The following is a 20,471-nucleotide window of genomic DNA, read 5'->3' on the forward strand; positions in this document are numbered from 1 at the left end:
AAAAATTATTTTGCTGTGATTTGAAGGCGGTCAATAGACTTTTACATTTTTCAGTTTGAAAAATACTTTACTCGCTTGTTGATTTTGATCACGGCAAAAAAAAAAACAGGCTACATGTCCTTCGATGCATTGAATGCTTGGACGGTGCTTGTCCAACCAATATATAAAAGCAACTCCCATCCCATTTTGAGAAATTATGAATTCTGTAATTTTCTTTACAAGATCCAATATATTGGTGGGTGAATTTTGGAATTTACTCCCCTTAGCAGCAATATTTTATTTGCCTGTATAGAATTTACTTCTGAGTTCTGTTATATTAGATTCATGCTGAGAAAAAGCAGTCAAAAAGGCTAATGAACTTCAGGCCTTTCTCTCAAAGGGATTGGAGATCAAAAGTGCAGAAGCGATTCTTCAGTTGTGCAGAGCTTTGGTCAGATCCTATATGGAGAACTGCATTCAGTTTTGGGCTCCAAATCTCAGGAAAGATAATATTGGTCTTGGATGGGGTCCAGCGATTCAAAGGAATGATAATAGAGCTCAATGAGTTACATTTAAGACAAGATTGTAAAAGCTTGGTTTGTATTCTGTTGAGTTCAGAAGGTTGGTGGATGTTCTTATCACGATATTTAACGTGATAAAAGGATTTGATAAGATGGATACGGAGAAGCTGTTTTCTTTGGAATTTGGAAATATGGTTAACATTTTAAAATTAGAACTAGGGCATTCAGGAGTGAAATCGGGGTAGTGGAGATGTGGAATTCTTGCCCCCAAAAGGCTGTGACTGCTGTGTCACCACCACCTGCAAGTTCCCCTCCAAGCCACATGCCATCCTGTCTTGGAACTATATCGCCGTTCCTTCGCTGTCGCTGGGTCAAAATCCTGGAACTCCCTTCCGAACAGCACTGTTGGTGTTCCTACACCACATGGACTGTAGCGGTTCAAGAAGGCAGCTCACCACCACCTCCTCGTGGGCAATTGGGGTTGAGCAGTAAATGTTGGCCTAGCCAGCGACGCCCACGTCCCATGAATGAATAAAAAAAATGAAGTTTTCAAGACTGAGATGGACAGATTTATGTTGGGTAAATGTATTAAGGAATATGAATTAAAAGATCAAATGGATTTGAGTTAGTCATCTGTGATCAAATTGAATGGTGGAACAGACTCAAGGGGCTGAAGACCTACTCCTGTTCTCACTTTTCTATGGAACTCAGTCTACAAAGAACCTGTGGAAAAAGTTCAGACTTTTCTACATTGATATTCTGCTGATTTGCTGTGTAATTCTAGCTGTTTTTGTTGAGTATGTATTCATGATCATTGAAACTCTATCTAATCTCTCCAGGCAGCTTTGGTTTTACAGCTCTGTCTCATTCTGTAGTCCCAATTTGGTGTCTGCTTCTGGTATGAATTGCCTTGAAGGCAGCAGAGTCAATAGCATTGTGCTGTTCATAACTGTATTGCCATGATTGTACAGACAGTGAACGCACAATGCACCTCCCCTCCTGCAAGTTACCTGCAGGCATGGGGATGATATACAGGAAACTGTTCAAAACCAAAATCACTCCAACCTCAGTCATCAAGCTTCTGTGTGCAGACAATGCAGTCATTCTGAAAGTGAGCTCCAGATCAGTATTGGCTCTTTCTCCGAAGCATATGAGGAAATGGGTCTTTCACTAAACACTCAAAACGATGGTCCTCTTCTAACCAGCTCCCATAACACAACACCTCCCCCACCGCCCCCCTGTCAATCAGGATCAGTGCCGAGATCCAGAAAAATGTGGACCATTGACCTCATCTTTGGAGCCTCCTCTCGCCAGTGTGCCAGCTGAGCCTTCGGTTGACTGAAGAAGAGAGTATTTGAGGATCAGGATCTCAAACCCGAGACTAAGATCATGGTTTACTGGACTCTGCGCTCCTATATGCTTCGGAGACTTGGACAACCTACAGCAGGCATCTCAAAACAGTGGAGAAGTACCACCAGAGGTATCTCTGCAAGATCCTCCAAATCTCATGGCAAGATAGGTGGTCCATCAGCAGCATCCTCTCCCAAGCCAACCTGCCCAGCATCAGGGCACTAATCACCTAAAACCAACTTCGCTGAGTGGGACATGTCGTTCGCGTGCCCGTCACTAGACTCTTGAAGCAGTTGTTCTACTCTGAGCTTGGTTGCAGCAGGAGGACAGCAGAAATGCTTTAGAGATGTCCTCAAAGCATCCTTGAAGAGATCAAACATCCACGTTGACTCCTGGGAGTCCCTGACCCGTGACCATCCTAGATGGAGAAAGTTCATTCAGGAAGGCATCATACACCTCGAGGGACTTTGTTGGGAACTTGCAGAGGCGAAGGTGAGACATCGGAGGGAGTGCACAAGCCTCTAAACTACACATCTACCTGACCCTCGTGCCAGAGTCTGCAGTCATGCATTGGACTTGTAAGCCATCTTGGAACCCATCGACCCGGCGTGAAAACAAGTCATCCTCGATCCTGAGGGACTACCTAAGATGACGACTTGCGCTCAAGTGACTAAAGCAACCTGTCATGGTTCATTCAATAATGGATGTTATTATAATATAGTGAGACTGTTTGTTTGTTTTTCATGGGTGTAATGAATTGAGTTTCTCATGAAGATAAAGCACCTAATTACGTCTTTGAGGAACATCACAAAGTGCTTCACATGCATTGCAGTCATGTTTATTAAGTGAATATGGCAGCCATTTTATGCACAGCAAGAAATAAGATGAATGACCAGTAGAATTATTGTTTGAGGAGATATATCCCTAGTCTTTTGACTGCGTAGGACATCATAATTACATGGGACCAGCAGATCTTTATTTAAATACACTATTCTAGATCTACCCAAAATTAGTTATCTGAAAGGCATCATTTTCTGTTTCAGCCACCAATAGTACCGAAGCTGTCTCATGATGGGGATACATCAAATTTTGAATCCTACCCAGAAAATGAGTGGAAAAAGATTCCGTCTGTTCCTCCCAAGGATCTGGAAATTTTCAAGACCTTCTGATTATGCTACTAGATGAGGTGAACTCAGTTTCTGTCATTTAAGGCATGGTAGCCTGCATAAATCCTTCTGTAGAGTGGTTTCTTACACAGTCCATTTCTGTACTGTAATATTCTATGATTCTATTTAAGGCCAATGTTTTATGTTCAACTTACTTTCTTCTTTTGGGCCTCCTTATCTCGAGAGACAATGGATACGCGCCTGGAGGTGGTCAGTGGTTTGTGAAGCAGCGCCTGGAGTGGCTATAAAGGCCAATTCTGGAGTGACAGGCTCTTCCACAGGTGCTGCAGAGAAATTTGTTTGTTGGGGCTGTTGCACAGTTGGCTCTCCCCTTGCGCCTCTGTCTTTTTTCCTGCCAACTACTAAGTCTCTTCGACTCACCACAATTTAGCTCTGTTCAACTGGTTAGATGAAAAGTACTTGTAATTTTTTGAGGTAGCAATTCTTTTCATTGTTTAACTGCTTTGTGCCTCACAAAGTTCTACTGGCTATATTAAAAAGTTTTAGGTGTTCTAAATAGGAAATAAAGATAACTACCTGAAAAAAAACTTTCATTCTGAAGATATCAAAGATGTTTTCCCATTCAGATTAGCTTCAGGAATCACTTATTCCTCCGATTGCCTGCAAAACTTGTGCTTTGTACTTTGAAAGGACGATTGAGTGTGTACAGAGGCAAAAGAAGTTGGTTGGTATTAGGGATTTAAATTATGAGGCAGTTTGGCTTGTTTTCTTTGGGATTACCCAAAATCTTCAAGATTGTGAAGAGATTGACGACACTGATGCTGGTAAATTATTGGCTATAGTGAATGCGTTTAGATCGGATCAAAGGTTTTAAGGAGTAAGAAGAGAAATTAGGTAAAACTTTATTAGACTCAGAGGACAGGAGACCATTCTGTTCATTGTTCCTGTGCCAGCTTTTTGGAAGAGCAATCCAATTCGATCCACTCCCCTGCTCTTTCCTCATGGTCATGCCAATTTTTCCTTTTCACTTAGCTTGTGGCTGAGGTTGTCACAGAAAACCAATGGACTGGGCACAAACAGTCATTTCTCAAGAAAGAATAAGTTGAGAGATGTGGTGAAAAGGTGAGTATGGGTTGAGGTTCATCAGAAAGGGCAGCATTATATTCAACGTGATTGTCTTTTCCTGCACTAGTTCAGAAAGCATCCACATTTATTTATCGCAAAGAATTATAGAATAGTTACACAGAAGGAGGACAATTCGTCCCACTCCTCCATCTTTTCCCTGTAGCCGTGCAAATTTTTTTCTCCTCTGATAATTATCCAGTTCTGTTTTGAAGGCCTTGATTGAATCTGCCTCCACACCACACTTAAGCAGTGCATTCCAGGTCCTAACCATTTGCTTCATAAAAAATGTTTTTCCTCATGTCGCTCTTCTTTTGCCAGTCACCTTACATCAGTGTCCTCAGGTTCTGGATCCTTCCGCCAATGGGAACAGTTTTTCCCTATCTACTCTGTCCAGACCCCTCATGGTTTTGAACACCTCTATCTAATCTCCTCCTAATCTTCTCTTCTCCAAGGCGAACAGACCCAGCTTCTCTAACCTATCCACATAACTGAAGTTCCTCATCCCTAGAACTATTCTTGTGAATCTTTTCTGCACCTTCCCTTAATGCCTTAACATTCTTCCAAAATTGTGGTGCCCAGAACGGCGCATAATACTTCAGTTGAGGTCGAACCAATGTTTTATACATGTTGATCATAACTTCCTTGTTTTTGTACTCCATGCCCCTATTTATAAAGCCCAGGATTCCATATGCTTTATTAATTGCTTTCTCAACCTGCCCTGCAACCTTCAATGAATGGTGCGCATATACCCCCAGGTCCCTCTGCTCCTGCACTCCTTTTAGAATTGTACCCTTTAATTTATATTGCCTCTCCTCATTTGTCCTACCAAAATGAATTACTTCACTCTTTTCTGCATTTCATCTGCCACTTTTCTACCCATTCTACCAGCCTGTCTGTCCTTTTGAAGTTCTGCACTATCTTCCTCACTGTTCAAAATACTTCCAAGTTTTGTGTCATCCATAAATCTTGAAACTGTGCACTGTACACCCAAGTCTAAGTCATCAATATAGCTCAAGAAAAGCAGGAGTCCCATCACCGACCCCTCGGGAACCCCACTTGTATACCTTCCTTCAGTCTGAAAACCACTGTTTTCAACTACTCTGTTTACTGTCACTCAGCCAATTTTGTATCCATGTTGCTACTGTCCCATTTATTCCATGGGTTCTAACTTTGGTGACAAGCCTGTCATGTGGCACTTTATCAAATGCCTTTTGGAAGTCCACGTACGCCATGTTTTTTTTTATTTCATGGGATGTGGGCGTCCCCTGGCAGGCCAGCATTTGTTGCCCATCCCTAACTGCCCTTGAAATAAGTGGCTTGCGAGGCCATTTCAGAGGGCAGTTAAGAGTCACATGTAGGTCAGACCAGGTAAGGACAGCAGGTTTCCTTCCCTAAAGGACATTGGTGAACCAGATAGGTTTTTTTATGACAATCGATAGTTTCGTGGCACTATTTTTGAGACTAGCTTTCAATTCCAGATGGTTATTAATTGAATTTAAATTCCACCAGCTGCCATTAGCCTGAGCCTCTGCATTACTAGTCCAGTGACTTCACCACTATGCCACCATCTCCGTCCCCTAATATCCTTATCCTACCACTCCGTTACCTCATCAAAACACTCAACTTAGTTGAACATGATTTGCCCTTAATAAATCTGTGCTGGCTTTCACTTAACTAATCCACATTTTTCCAAGTGACTATAAATTTTGTCCCAAATTATCGTTTCTAAAAGCTTTCCCACCACTGAGGTTAAACTGACTGGCCTGTAGTTGTTGGGTTTGTCCTTGCGCCCTTTTTTGAATGAGGGTATAAGATTTGGAATTCTCCAGTGTTCAGGCATCACACCTGTATCTCAGGAGGTTTGGAAGATTTATGGCCAGTGTGTCTCTGATTTCTGCCCTTACTTCCCTAAGTATCCTCTGATGCAAGTCTCAAGTCCTGGTGACTTAAGAACTTTTAAGTACAGTCAGCCTATCTAATACCTCCTCTTTATCAATTTTTAGCCCATCCAGTGTCTCAACTACCTCCTCTTTCACCATGACTTGGGCAGCATCTTATTTGATAAAGACAGATGCAAAATACTCATTTTAGTACCTCAGCCATGCACTCTGCCTCCATGTGTAAATCCCCTTAGGTTCCTAATCGTTCCCACTCCTTTTACCCCCTTTTTACTATTCATGTGCCTTTAGAAGACTTGTCGATTCCCTTTTATGTTGGCAGTAAGTCTCTTCTCATACTCTCTTTCCCCCTCTTTGTTTTTTCACTTCCCCTCTTAACCTTCAATATTCAGCCTGGTTCTCAAATGTATTATCCACCTGACATCTGTCATTTGCACCCTTTTTCTGCTTCATCTTACTCACTTTCTTTTTCATCATCCACAGAGCTCTGAATCTGTTTGCCCTACCTTTCCCCCTCGTGGAAATGTACATTGACTGTACCCAAGCTATCTCCTCTTTAAAAGCGGTCCATTGTTCAGTTACAGTTTTGCATTCCAATCTTTGATTCCAGTTTACTTGGGACAGATCTGTTCTCACTCCATTGAAGTTGGCTCTCCCCCAATTAATTACTTTTACTCTAGATTTCCCCTTCTCTTCCTTAGCTAACCTAAGCCTTTACATGCTATAGTCACTATCCCATAAATGTTCCCCGACTGTCACTTGATCCACCTCCTTTCTGGAACCAGATCCTGCAATGCTTCCTTCCTTTTTGGGATGGAAGCACTGATGTAGAAAATGCTCCTGAATACATACTAGAAACTCTTTCCCCTCTCTGCCCTGACACTAAAGCTATCTCAGTTTATATTAGGATAATTAAAGTCCCCATTATAACTATTCTATAATTCTTGCACCCCTCTGTAATTTCCTTGCAAATTTGTTCCTCGGTGTACTTCCCACTACTATGATACATATTCAGTGGAAAAATATCTATTTCCAAACAGGCCAGCAGAATGCATAATGGGAATATGTTCTTCAAGCAGGAAACCCTCTGGTTCAATTAGTGTTTGCTGCTGGGTTCACTGTTTCTTGAGACTTTTTTAAGATTAGCTATAATCCCATCTTGATGCAATATTATTAATGAAGGGTCATCGACCTGAAAAGTTGACTGTTTTCTCTCCCCACAGATGCTGATCTTATTGAAACATATATGATCCTGAGGGGACTTGACAGGGTGGATGCTGAGAGGGTGTTTTCCCCTTATGGGAGAGACTCGAACCAGGGGACACAGTTTAAAAATTAGGGGTCTCCCATTTAAGATGATGAGGAGAATTTTTTTGTGGGTCATTAGTCTGTGGAATTCTCTTCCCCAAAGAGCAGTGGAGGCAGTGTCATTAAATATTTTTAAGGCCGAGTTCGATAGATTCTTGATTGACAAGGGAGTCAAAGGTTATAGAAGGTAGACAGAAAAATAGAGTTGAGGTCGCAATCAGATCGACCATGATCTTATCAAATGCGGAGCAGGCTCGAGGGGTTGACTGGCCTACTCTTGCTCCAAATCAGATGTTCATATGCTGCCAGACCTGCTGAGTGTTTTCAACATTTTCTGTTTTTATACCAATGCAATATTAGTCTACCTTAAAAGCCAAATTTGGATTTGCTGGCATGTCATCCAGATACCAAGGATCCATGAACCATTATGTTCCATAGAGGAATTAATCATCTGTATATATCCATGGGCGGCACAGTGGCGCAGTGATTAGCACCGCAGCCTCACAGCTCCAGGGACCCGGGTTCGATTCTGGGTACTGCCTGTGCGGAGTTTGCAAGTTCTCCCTGTGTCTGCGTGGGTTTTTGCCGGGTGCTCCGGTTTCCTCCCACATCCAAAAGACTTGCAGGTGATAGGTAAATTGGCCGTTGTAAATTGCCCCTAGTATAGGTAAGTGATGGGGAATATGGGATTACTGCAGGGTTAGTATAAATGGGTGGTTGTTGGTCGGCACAGACTCAGTGGGCCGAAGGGCCTGTTTCAGTGCTGTATCTCTAAAATAAAAAAAATAACATATTCAGTCTTTCGTTATGGCTTCTTAATATTGGTAACATCAACTAAATAGAGTTTACATTAAAACTGCTTAGCAGAGTTGGCGAAAGGATGCTTGAGATTCTGATTGTATCTTTAAAGTGCTCTGATAGACTTGATGTCCAGTTGTTTAATCAGGAACCAGCAAAGTTTAATGTTTTGAAAAGGAAGACTATCTCTTTTATTCCCTGCATTTACTTATTATAGATGTGTTCTTCCTCCCTACAGAGCACTGACGAGAAGTATGACCAAGAGGAATATGCTCATAAGGATCCAACATCAAATTGCACATTTTGTTTTTCACTTTTGTTTTTGCTATATGGCCTGCCTGTGCCTACAATGACCTCATACAATTAAATACATTGGAAGGTTCTAGACAGAATCATGGTTTGACTTCAGTTCCGATCAGTATGCTCTAACTGAAAGGTGTATGCTAAAGATTGGAGGTCTAAACTGGAATTTTTTTATATGTCCAAATTTTTTATAGTAATTATATTATCGCATGGCATCTGTTTTTAATAATTAAATTCCTGTTTTGCTTATTCTAAAATGTGGTATTATTCAGCAGTGGATCCAGATTTCTTTATAATTGTAAAATTGCCTTGATTGAAAAGCACAAGCATTTCCTTACAATGATTTATTTTTTAAAAAGAATTATTTGTGTTTATAGAGATGTAAAACTAGGGTTATATCACTTTGTATATACAGATATCTAAAATGGATGCACTATGCAAATATAAAAATTGTTCTTAAGTTTTATCATTTTTGTTTTGCGTAGAATAGGATATGGTTTTTTTAAGAAAAATGTGTATAGATTTTATGTTTTAAGGGATCATCCTAAATACCAGCATCTTGCCATTTTTTTCTTATTTACTAATGAATGTATGTATTTGATGTGATATTGCAGAATTCTCGGGAATTATCACTGACTCCCATCATTTACAACTATTTTCACACTCCATAACTTGCAGATTCTTTTCTCTTTCTAAGCCAGGCTTACAGTTTGAACATTGTATTTCTCGTTAACAGAGTCACAACAACAAAGGAGCCTTTTACCACTTTGTATTTGCATCAGCGTCATTGATTAGGAGTGGTGGAGGGGGGAGAAATAGAAAATTGTTTTAAGGGTTTTAATTCTCTATCTTGTGTGGATTTGACTTCAATATTTTTTTTTAAATATAGTATGGAGAGGATATATGATGGGTAGGAGATGGGCATCAAAACTAATGAACTTGAGTGAGCTGTTGTGAATGGTTTATAACTTTAGCTAGTTGAATACACCTGTCTACATCTCAAGTGAAATATTGATACACCTATGTAGCAGCATTTGTTTAAAAGAAAACATCTTTTGTATTGGTAATGAAGTGAGGTTTTTATTTATCTTGACATATTTGTTTTAACGCATTTTAATGGCTTATTGAATTAATTGAAAAACCCTTAGTATGGCACTAAATTCTGACTATTGTGCGAACACATCTGACGTTCCTTGTTTTCTGTGATATTTTTAACTTTTTTCTTCCTCTCACCCCCGCCAAGCATACTAAATAATTTCTCCCATATCATTTCTTAATCAAGAGGGGAGTTAGGTGACCTTCCACTCCTTTACCAGTACCATTTCTTATTCGAAAGCTGAGAGGTGTTCCCGTGTTTCTTTAGCAAAGGAAAATAGGAACATAGGAAAGTTATGGTCAATGTGTTTCCTTTCCTTTTTCCCTCTCCTGATGACCCAATTCATCTAAATCATTGTGAGAAATCATGGCATTATCACATTCTGGCAAGTTCTGCTCATAGGTATAACACATACTGCCTTATGTTTTTCTTAAAATATCAGAAAGGACTTTATACAGATAATATCTGATTCTCACTGAGCATCTGTGCATAATCTGCTCTCCCAGGATCACAGGCTGTAAACACCTGTGTTTTGAAATATAGCTTATGCGCTGAGTTTTACATTTCTTAATGTTTCTATTCAACTGTATCTTACTCGTTTGAGTTTGATGAACAGAATGTCAGACAGATGAAGAATGGCTGGCTGCACAAAATATATGTGAAATCAGAGAAAAATTGCAAGCTGAAATGCTGTAACTGTTATAAAGGCATTTTATTATATATACAGTGTATTTCACTTGCCAACTATCCTTGTTTTCTGTGAATATGGTTTTGTGTAATGAGATATCATTCAAGATTAAGATTTTTAGTCAACCTCCTTTTTCACTGTTTTACCCATTGACAATTTAACCTGTATGAATATTGCATTCTGAGTAGCCTTAATATTGCTGTAAATAGACAGATTTCTAACTTGTTTTATGTACTGCAGAATACTTAGTGGTCTCCAGCTAAATCTGTGCTCCTGAATAATGTGTTTTAAAAAAAAAAAGGTTTCAGTTCTGTTTTTGACAGGGTTACACTGTACATTTTGAAGGCATTGTAGCTTTTGTGATGATGATCATGACATTTAATTATCACTGCACAGCCTGATTTATGTGCAATTCACATCCTAAAAAGGCAAACAAAGAAAAACTTTAAACGTAAATTGTGATTTGAAAAGGAAGAAAAACTGCTGGTGATGGCCATTGTAAAATAAAAAATACTGCACCTCCTAATAAACTGACCCTTTGAGGACTGTAGATTTGTAAGATACAAAATAGACTGCCACTTTGTATAGCTCAGTTTATGCTGTATTTGTGTATTGTACATATTGAAATACAAATTTTTATTGTTGGAAATCATTTTTAGCCAAATGTATTTGTTTTGAGTTTGTTTTACAGGAACTAATTAATGGTGAACAGTAATTGGTATCAGGGTATTCGCTATCACAGGCTGTACCAATTCGGACACTTTAAACCTAATGGAGAATTGAAAATATGTAATTTTATTTATTTTTTAAGAATCTGATCCCCAAGTGTGCCTTGGCCTGTGTATTCTGATCTATGATTGAGAAAATAGACCTGAGCCTGCAGGTCTGTGTCTCTTGCAGGTGCTTGTTGTGCCAGCCAGTTATGAGCCTGTTGGAGTCCAGTTGAGACAGATCAAATCTGCAGCTTTTTTATCTCCCACCCAACTTCCCAATAGCCAGCTTGGTGGTGGTTCACCAAACAATCTGGCTGAGGTCAGCATGCGCTCTTGGGTAAGGTTGTTTTTGTAAAGAAACAATTCATTGGGTTTCACTTTTAATCTGTGTCACTTCAAATAACAAGCCCAAAAAATTATATTGTGTGCTGCTATGTACACCTGAGTACAATAATTTACGGGCTATTTTGTTCTTAAAGGCTGCATTACAAATTTCAAGACCACACTCCATAATTTGTAGCATAAGCAGTCTTTCTCGTGTCCCTTACAATCAGGAATGTGTCTTTATTGTCCAACATACAATTGTATGACAGCATGACCTTAGGGTTGTAACATGAAAATCCCTTGTGTGTACTGGATACTGCGATCTCACAAGTGGACTGATGAACACTGCAGTGAGAGGAACTCAGTTGTAATTCAACAAGCTTCTTCTGGTTTGCATTAAACATTGAAAGTAAGAGCACACCTTTCTATGCCTATTAATGGGCTGAATTTAGTTCAGGCTGTCAAATCTCTGAAACTAGTCAGCTCCCGAACCTTAGGAAGAGAGCATCCCTCTTCTGTGGCACTCCAAAGTTTGTAGAGTGACTTGTGTTCCAGCAGTCTGAAAGCCAAAAACCTGACCTCTGATCCTTAGCTCAATGTGTATGGGGATTGGCCAGTTGAGCTGCCAGTCAAAGCTGCTACTATCCCAGGTATAAGCTCCCCTGGGAAGCTATCATCCTGCTGAGGTCAGGTGAAAAGGCCAATGTAGCGTATTATGAGTGTTACTGGAATGCACGAGCAAGCTTCGTTGTCTTAAACTGATGTGGTATGCAAGAAACACCATTCTGACAGATGTTTCTTCTGGGTCTAATCCACATTCTAGAAGCTTGTGTAGAATTGGTCCCTTGTGAGTCAAGTTTAACTTAATAGTACAATTTTAATTTATTAACCTGAAATTTGCCGTAGGCTTAGGAGTCAAATATCTTGAAACATGGCCATTACCATGAAAATGTGAAACAACACAAGTTAGATCAGTGTTTTCTTTTTCTCCTGAGCTGTCACTTTAAAGAGCACTGTAAATCAAATAATGTACAAAGACCTGCCGAAAGACAAGTGCAGAAATTCTTCATGAACTGAATGAGAGGTATGATTATTGTCTCCTTGATCAGAATTTGTTTAATTACTGCAATTATGTGAACAAGTTTAATTTTGTAAATCAATTTTGCAGCATTGTACAGTCCCTGATTTATTCTTTCAATTGCTGTAGAATAGCCCTCACAGCTGGGTTTGCCTTCCTGGATTGTTGTTTTTGCAGCACCTAATAAACCAGCATTCTTTAATTGTGTCAAGTTTTTTTTTTTCCCCCTAAGTTGCTAAGAAACGCTACTTTGAAATAGTGTTGTGATCATACTTGCACAAACATGTTGAACCTTAATACCGATCAATATTTTGATTTATACGGCAGATGCTATTAATTTCCCAGGATAGAGTCATACGACTGGTTATTTCAATAAAGTATTCACAATTGTAATGAATATTGGCATCAAAAACCTTATGGTGACACTGTGCTGCACATTATGGGAGATGGAGAGGAAAAGAAATTAGCCTCGACTATCTCTTAATGGTAGAAGCATGTATGTTTAATTTGGTCATGGAGTAGTGGTGGTAATAAGCCAATACCACCCACCTCGTCAGCTGAATCGGGCTGCAGAGAGGCAAGAGCTAGTAGTGGGGGTAATATGAACAGTCCTCTCCCTTTCTCACCAACACCCGCCCCTCCCTCCACCCCAAACTAAGGAATATGTGATCTGAGTGAGCTAATTATGGAATAACAATAAACTAATCCAGAAAAACAATTTGCTCTGTGTTTTCTAACATTGCGAATGTTATGTTAGTGTGCAATATGGAATAGATGATTAAGTAACTGCTGGTGTTTCAGTCATTAATGGATCATTTAATGTGAATAGTACCACTTAAAAGTGCAGAACTTTTTACTGATGGTCAATTAAATCATGTTCCTAGATTTACATTACATATTCTTCCACTATTGTATCTATGGATGTTTCACCAGTGTGTTTTGAGTAATTTTCTTTGGTCCACTGTCTGGAGATCTGAATTTTTATTTTTATTTTTATTTTTGAAGAAATTTAAAGCAGGATGTCTGCTGACAGCTTAAGATGATCACCTATATTTCAAAGGACTTTGAGGAGGGAGATGCATGGCTGCATTTCCCAGTAAGAACCAAAACCCAGGATGTTTAAAGGAACTACCTATTTCAGCAAGCAGAGAAATACTGCTAACTGTTCAGTTTGAATAATTGAGTGACTGTCATATGACAAGCCCCTCCCCATCTGCAGTTTTAAGCTGGTGTTTTCTCTGCAGCAGAGGAGAAACAACGCGACTCTGACATGATCAGACCCTATGTGGGGGTTCCACTCTCCATCCCAGTTTGAAAGCTTTCAAATCCTGCTTGTTGACTGACTGCCTTTGCATACTCCGGCTACAATCAGAAACCCCGTTGGAGGAAATCATCTGCATCACTATCTCCAAGAGACTCACCGAACCAGTCATCTACCTCTTCAAAAGAAAAGCCTCTGGACCACTGAATTCAGCTAGAAGCCAGTCGAATCGCCAAACTCCACAGACTGTATACCTTTATTTTATGGACTCTAAATGAACCAATCTAACTTTCCCCACTCAGTAACATATTTGTGTGTGTAAACCTCTAGTGTGTGAGAGTGTGAAAGCTGGCACGTGGATTATTATTTTCATTAGTTCGGTTTACGTGCAATAAAGTTAACCTCTTTCTTAACTTAAGAAAACCTGTCCACTTGGTTCTTATGATCATAGCAAGTAAGTAATCAAACACTGACTGAATTGGCCAGTACATCCACTTTAAGCAAGATTTAAACCTGTTGTGGTCAAACGGAGAGGGAAAAGAAGGAAGTCCTACGACCCCCCCTCACTTGACTGTAACTATGGGTTAGAGTCCAAAGTCAAGAAAGCAAGGAGAAAACTTATTTTTAAGATGTGGGGTGTACAGGCATCCTATCATGTCCATTTGCATCTCTGTTCCACCTCTCTCAATTATAATGCAGGCATCAATTTGACTCCAGTATTACCTTTGGAGAGGTGAAAATGGGCAAAGCTATGCTGGCTGCTTGTGCAATTTTGTAATTGGATAAAAACTGAATTTTGAATGCTTGAAGCATTTTTTTTTCTTTCATGGGCTGTGAACATTGCTGGGAAGACCAGCATTTGTTGACCTTGGGGCAGTTAGGGATGGGCAATAAATGCAGGCTTTGACAGGAATGCTCACATCCCATGAGGAGGTAGTCTCCCACAACCAGTGACTTCCATATAGCCATTGCATAGAGCAGTGCCAAAGTCAATTGGCTTTTGCCCTTGTGTACAGTGTAAATAGCCACTTGTCCTGCACTGTCGACATATGTCATTTTCAGGCTGTTCCTTCAAGTAAGAGAAAGAAATCTGTACAATCAGACACAGATATAAAGTAGTCATAAAATCCATATTTGTATGGTGCCTCCAGGGAATTAATTTTGGATCAGTGTCTAGGACAGAGTGATTTAAAACTAATGTGCAGCAGCAGTAGGTGTGCTTCAAATTAAAACCTATCCCAGTTCATTTTTGTATTAGGGCATTTTCCGCACCTGCTGTAAGAACAGGATTTTGATTGCTTAGAACGAGATATAAATGAAATTGATTGCCACAAATAACAAGGGAACCTCTGCTGTTTATTTTGTTCAGTTTTTAAAAAGAAAATTGGGGAGAATTGACTGCCTATTAAGAACAGTGTATTGAAATCTCTTTCAAATGTTAGCCCTGTACTAAATGAAGTCAGAGTGTTACTAATTTTAAAGGAATTAATCCACAATATTACACTGTCCCTACCTTAATCCTAACTTTTAATTTGTGTCTTCCAGTATTTGAGATCTTTGCCATTAACAATTTGCCCAGGCTAATCTGTGCCAATTCTCTTTGCAATCTTGAAAACTTCAATTAGGTCACCTTAAAATTTCAAGTTCTTCAAACTCCCTACTTAAATCCGAGTACCTGGACTTACGTTGTTTGCCTCTACTCTCGTCAGAGCAATAAGATCCTTTCTATGATTAGTTGAGCGGAATTGCAGGCAGAGCTCCAGATGGAGTCTCATTAGCATCTTGTAATAATGCCTCTTGATTTGTAATCTATCATGAGTATTTATCATTGTTCCTGCAGTCATGCAGTGTCCTGATCATTTGCCTACTAAGTCCTAGATCTCTTTCCTGATCAAATTCCTATATCAGTTACACTTTTTAAAATAAAAAACCCCTATTTTTGGTTCTTTGCATCTTTAATTATATTTATCCACATTAAACTCCATTTCCAACTAAATGGCTGTTATCTAAAGAAGACATTTTCAAACTGGTTGCAATATTCCTCATTATTTTCTGTGCCTCTTATCCGCATCTGTAACCTTGGATATCTAGCTTGGGGGGAAATACAAATCGAGAATGCAGGTTTGTCTAAGCCATTCACTTTTTTTTTTACCCATTCCCTTTCTGCCTGAGCAGTCTTTACCGGCGGTGTGACCACCTCCCTGTACGTGCTATCCGCGATGATCTCAGCCTCAAGGATGCTCCAAAGTATCCCCAGCCACCGCTCCAGATCTGAAACTCAGATTTCGAGTAGCTGCAGCTGGAGACACTTCCTGCACATGTGTTGGCCCTGGACACTGGAAGTGTCCCTGACTTCCCACATTGCACAAGAGGAACATTCCATGCTGCCGAGCTGCCCTGCCATGACTTGCCCTTAATTTACTCAAAGTTGAGATTAGTTACACTAGGGACCTTGATTCCCTAAAAACCACTGTTTACTATATAAAAAAAAAAGTAAAAATTACTAGTAATTATTAAATTACACCTATTTAAAAAGCACACTTTAGTAGTACTAACCTTATCACTTATAAGATGAACAAGTTAATGCTACAGTTAGCATATTTTAGGAATCTATTTTCTTGTTTCTTTGAATATTTATGTATTCAAACAAACCAAAATTTTATATATATTGATTGAGTTATTAAAACAATCCTCTATTTTCTCTAGAAATGTTTTCTAAAAATAATATTCTCGGGTGTAGGAACAACTAGCAAGAATATTTGTCCGAAGGAAGTGGTGGTGAGCTGTCTTTAATTACTGCAGTCTTTATGGTGATGGTGCGCCCATGATTGTTAATCAGGGAATACCAATCCAGCCAATAATGAACAGCGATGCATTGGAAAAGGACTGGGTTATTCATCCCCTCAAGTCTGTTCCGCCAATCCGTTATATCTGCATTTAACTCTCTTTCTCCACAGTTGCTGCCAGACCTGCTGTGTGTATTTCCAGCACTTTGATTTTATTTCAGATTTCCAGCATCTGCAGTATTTTGCTTTTACTTTAGTGTTTAGTTCTCTGCCACTTCTCTTCCAGGAATGCTAACCTTGAAGTTCTGCTCTTCTGTCCGGGATTTCCGTTTGTTTCTTTTACCTTGTTCACTTTCATTGCTGTCTATTTCCCTCCTGGTGTTTGATAAGGCATCTACCAAAACCAACATGGCTTTGTCAGGGGCAGATCGTGTCTAACAAATTTGATTGAATTTTTCGAGGAGATGACCAGATGTGTAGATGAGGCTAAAGCAGTTGATGTCGTCTACATGGACTTCAGTAAGGCTTTTGCTAAGGTCCCGCAGGGGAGATGGTTTAAGAAAGCAAGAGCCCATGGGATTCAGGGTAATTTGGCAAATTGGATTCAACATTGGCTTAGTTGCAGGAGGCAGAGGCTGATGGAGGGTTGTTTTTGTGAATGGAGGCCTGTGACCAGTGGGGTACCGCAGGGATCGGTGCTCGGACGCTTACTGTTTGTAGTGTACATTAATGATTTAGATGAGAATAGAGGAGGTATGATCAGGAAGTTCGCAGACGACACAAAAATTGGTGGTGTTGTAAGTAGTGGGGAGGAAAGCCTTACATTACAGGGAGATATAGATGGGCTGGTAAGATGGGCAGAGCTGTGGCAAATGGAGTTTCATCCTGAGAAGTGTGAGGTGATGCACTTTGGGAGGACTAACAAGGCAAGATAATATACAATGGATGGTAGGACCCTAGGAAGTACAGAGGGTCAGACGGACCTTGGGGTGTTTGTCCATAGATCACTGAAGGCAGCAGCACAGGTAGATAAGGTGGTTAGGAAGGTATACGGGATACTTGCCTTTATTAGCCGAGGCATAGAATATAAGAGCAGGGAGGTTATGATGGAGCTGTATAAAATGCTGGTTAGGCCGCAGCTGGAGTACTGTGTACAGTTCTGGTCGCCACATTCTAGGAAGGATGTGATTACACTGGAGTGGGTGCAGAGGAGATTCACCAGGGTGTTGCCTGGGCTGGAGCATTTCAGCTATGAAGAGAGACTGGATAGGCTGGGGTTGTTTTCCTTGGAGTGGAGAAGGCTGAGGGGGGACCTGATTGAGGTGTACAAAATTATGAGGGGCATAGATAGGATAGATGGGAAGAAACTTTTTTCCTTAGCGGAGAGGTCAATATTTAGGGGGCATAGATTAAGGGGCAGGAGGTTTAGAGGGGAGTTGAGGAAAAAAAATTTCACCCAGAGGGTGGTTGGAATCTGGAACACACTACCTGAAGGGGTGGTAGAGGCAGGAACATGACATTTTAGAAGTATTTAGATGAGCACTTGAAGCGCTATAACATACGGGCCAAGTGCGGGGAAGTGGGATTAATTTGGACAGGTGCTTGATGGTCAGCGTAGGCAAGTTGGGCCGAAGGGCCTGTTTCTGTGCTGTAAAATCCTATGACTAAAACTCATTTTCACAGCCACATCTTCCTCAGCAACTGCCTCCGGCTCAGACTTATTCCACATGGATTCAACTGAAGTTCCATCCTTCATGTTTTGAAACTACCCAGGATTACAGGTATATCCGAGACATGCAATGTCCCCCAGACTGCTGTTCTCATCACATCCTGAGATTCACACTCAGTGCCATGCACCGCCACACGTGCACACTAAACCCCTCTCTCCAGCAGCACCGACTCACCCTATCTCAAAGCTGTCCTCCGCAATTTCATTTCATCCTTTGCCTTTTCTGCCACATTCACAAAAATGTTTTCCTTTCAGGTGTTGAGGAACAATCTCCAGGAACTCATGGGTGCCAATGTCCCTCCGGATCTGTCTTCCCCTTCACTTCCCTCTGACCACATCCCTTCTCCTAATCTCACCCCTTGCCATGTATTCACCATACCTTCTGACGCTGAGCGATCTGTACTCAGCAAAGGATTCAATTTATCCCCTTACACCCGGACCTCAATGAATTTCGTGCTCAGCATGATGTTGAGCTCTTATGTCGCCTTTGCCTCCGGGCTCACTACTTTGACCAGAAGTCTTCTCCCCAACCAGCAGACCCATTCACCCACCTCCAGTATTCTCAATCCACCTGGATCCCTCCCTCTGGTCTCTTGATCTTTCCTTTGAGAACTGTCGGCGTGACGTCGGCCATCTTAATTTCTCTGCTCCCCTCACTCTAACCTGTCCCTCTGAACCTGCTGCACTCCGTTCTCTCAGGTCTAACCTCAACATTGTGATCAAACCTGCTGACAAGGATGGTGCTGTTGTCTGGCATCCCAACTTCCAGCTTGCAGAGGCTGAGCTTCCTACCTCCCCCGGGCCATGACATCGAGCGTTAGGCCACTGTCTCCAGGGCTGTCACTGACCTCATTTCCTCTGGAGATCTTTGCTCTACAGCTTCCTATCTCATAGTCCCGCAACCTTGGAACAGCTGGCTTCTACCCCTTCCCAAAACCTACAAACAAGACTGCCCTGGTAGACCCGTCATTTCAGTCTTTTCCTGTCCCACTGAACTTATTTCTTTCTATCTTGACTTTTTTTTTCTCCCCTTCGCCAGTCTCTTCCCATCTACATCCGTGACTCTTCTGACACCCTATGCCATTTCGACAATTTCCAGTTTCCTGGCCCTAACCGCCACTGTGGACGTCCATCTCTCTACACCTCCATTCCCCACCAGGACAGTCTGAGGGCTCTCTGTTTCTTCCTTAAACAGAGGCCCAACCAGTCCCCATCAACCACCACTCTCTCTGCCCGGCTCAAATTGTTCTCGCGTTGAATCCTTCAACTCCACTCACTTCCTCCAAATAAAAGGTATTGCTATGGATATCCACATGGGTTCTAGTTATGCCTGTCTTTTTGTAGGGTATATTGAACATTCCTTCTTCCAGTCCTACTCGGGGCCCCATCCCCCAACTTATTTTCTGGTACATTGATGGCTGTATCAGTGCCATTTCCTGCTCTCGTCCCGAACTGGAAAACTTAGCAACTTCGCTTCCAATTTCCACCCTTCTCTCACTTTCATGTGGTCCGTCTCTGACACTTCCCTTCCTTGAATTCTCTGCCTCCATTTCTGGGAATATGCTGTCCACTAATGTTCATTATAAGCCTACCAACTCCCACAGCTATCTCGACTACACTTCCTCACACCCTGCCTCCTGTAAGGACTTCATTGCATGCTCCATCTCTGTTGCATATATTCTGATGACGCAACCTTCCACAACAACACTTCTGATATGTCTTCCTTTTTCCTCAACTGTGGATCCTAAACCGCGCCCTCCCCCACCCCCTGCATTGGTTGACTGGGCCTTCGACCGTGTCTGACCCATTTCCCACACTTCTTCCCTGACTCCTTCCTCTCCCAGAACCGTGACAAGGTTCCTCTTGTCCACACTTTCTACCCCACCACCTCCACATCCAAAGGATCATCCTCCGGCACTTCCAGTGTGATGCCACTACCAAACTCGTCTTCCCCTCTCCTCACCTGTCAGAATTCTGAAGGGACGGTTCCCTCCCCGACACCTGGACCACTTCTCCATCACCCCGACACTTCGTCCCCTTCCCACAGCACCTCATGCAATCGCAGGAGGTGTAACACCTGCCCTTTTACCACCACCTCAACATCCAAGGCCCTAAAAACTTTCAATTTAGTGCATTATAATCACAGCTCACAATGTGGTCTCCTCTACAATGGGGAGACCAAACGCAGATTAAGTGACTGCTTTGCGGAACACCTCCACTCAGTCCGAAAGCATAACCCCAAACTACCGGTTGCTTGACATTTTAATTCACCACCCTGCTGTTGCCCACACTTCTGTCTTTGACCTGCTGCAGTGTTCCAGTGAACATCAAGGAAAGCTTGAGGAACAGCACATAATCCTCTAATTAGCCCTCTGGACTCAACCTTG

At 41.3% G+C, this 20,471-nt stretch overlaps 1 protein-coding gene across 2 annotated transcripts in view; it reads left to right on the forward strand.

Annotated features, from left to right (window-relative positions):
* The window catches only part of prkx (protein kinase X-linked), a 178,499-nt gene extending 164,533 nt beyond the window's left edge, over positions 1-13,966 (forward strand). Inside the window, exons 8-10 of one of the 2 annotated variants that reach the window (XR_010975185.1) lie at positions 2,894-3,036; positions 8,345-12,314; positions 13,314-13,966. Coding sequence is in view for 1 of the 2 variants with exons in the window: in XM_068033143.1 (XP_067889244.1) it covers positions 2,894-3,019 (126 nt within the window). In the remaining variant the exon portion in view is untranslated. Of the gene's footprint in view, positions 1-2,893; positions 3,037-8,344; positions 12,511-13,313 lie in introns of those variants that run through there. The other variant, XM_068033143.1, reaches the window with a different exon arrangement.
* Positions 13,967-20,471: the final 6,505 nt, after the last annotated feature.

The sequence above is a fragment of the Heterodontus francisci genome, chromosome 6, assembly GCF_036365525.1.
Source record: "Heterodontus francisci isolate sHetFra1 chromosome 6, sHetFra1.hap1, whole genome shotgun sequence".
Taxonomy (NCBI): domain Eukaryota; kingdom Metazoa; phylum Chordata; class Chondrichthyes; order Heterodontiformes; family Heterodontidae; genus Heterodontus; species Heterodontus francisci.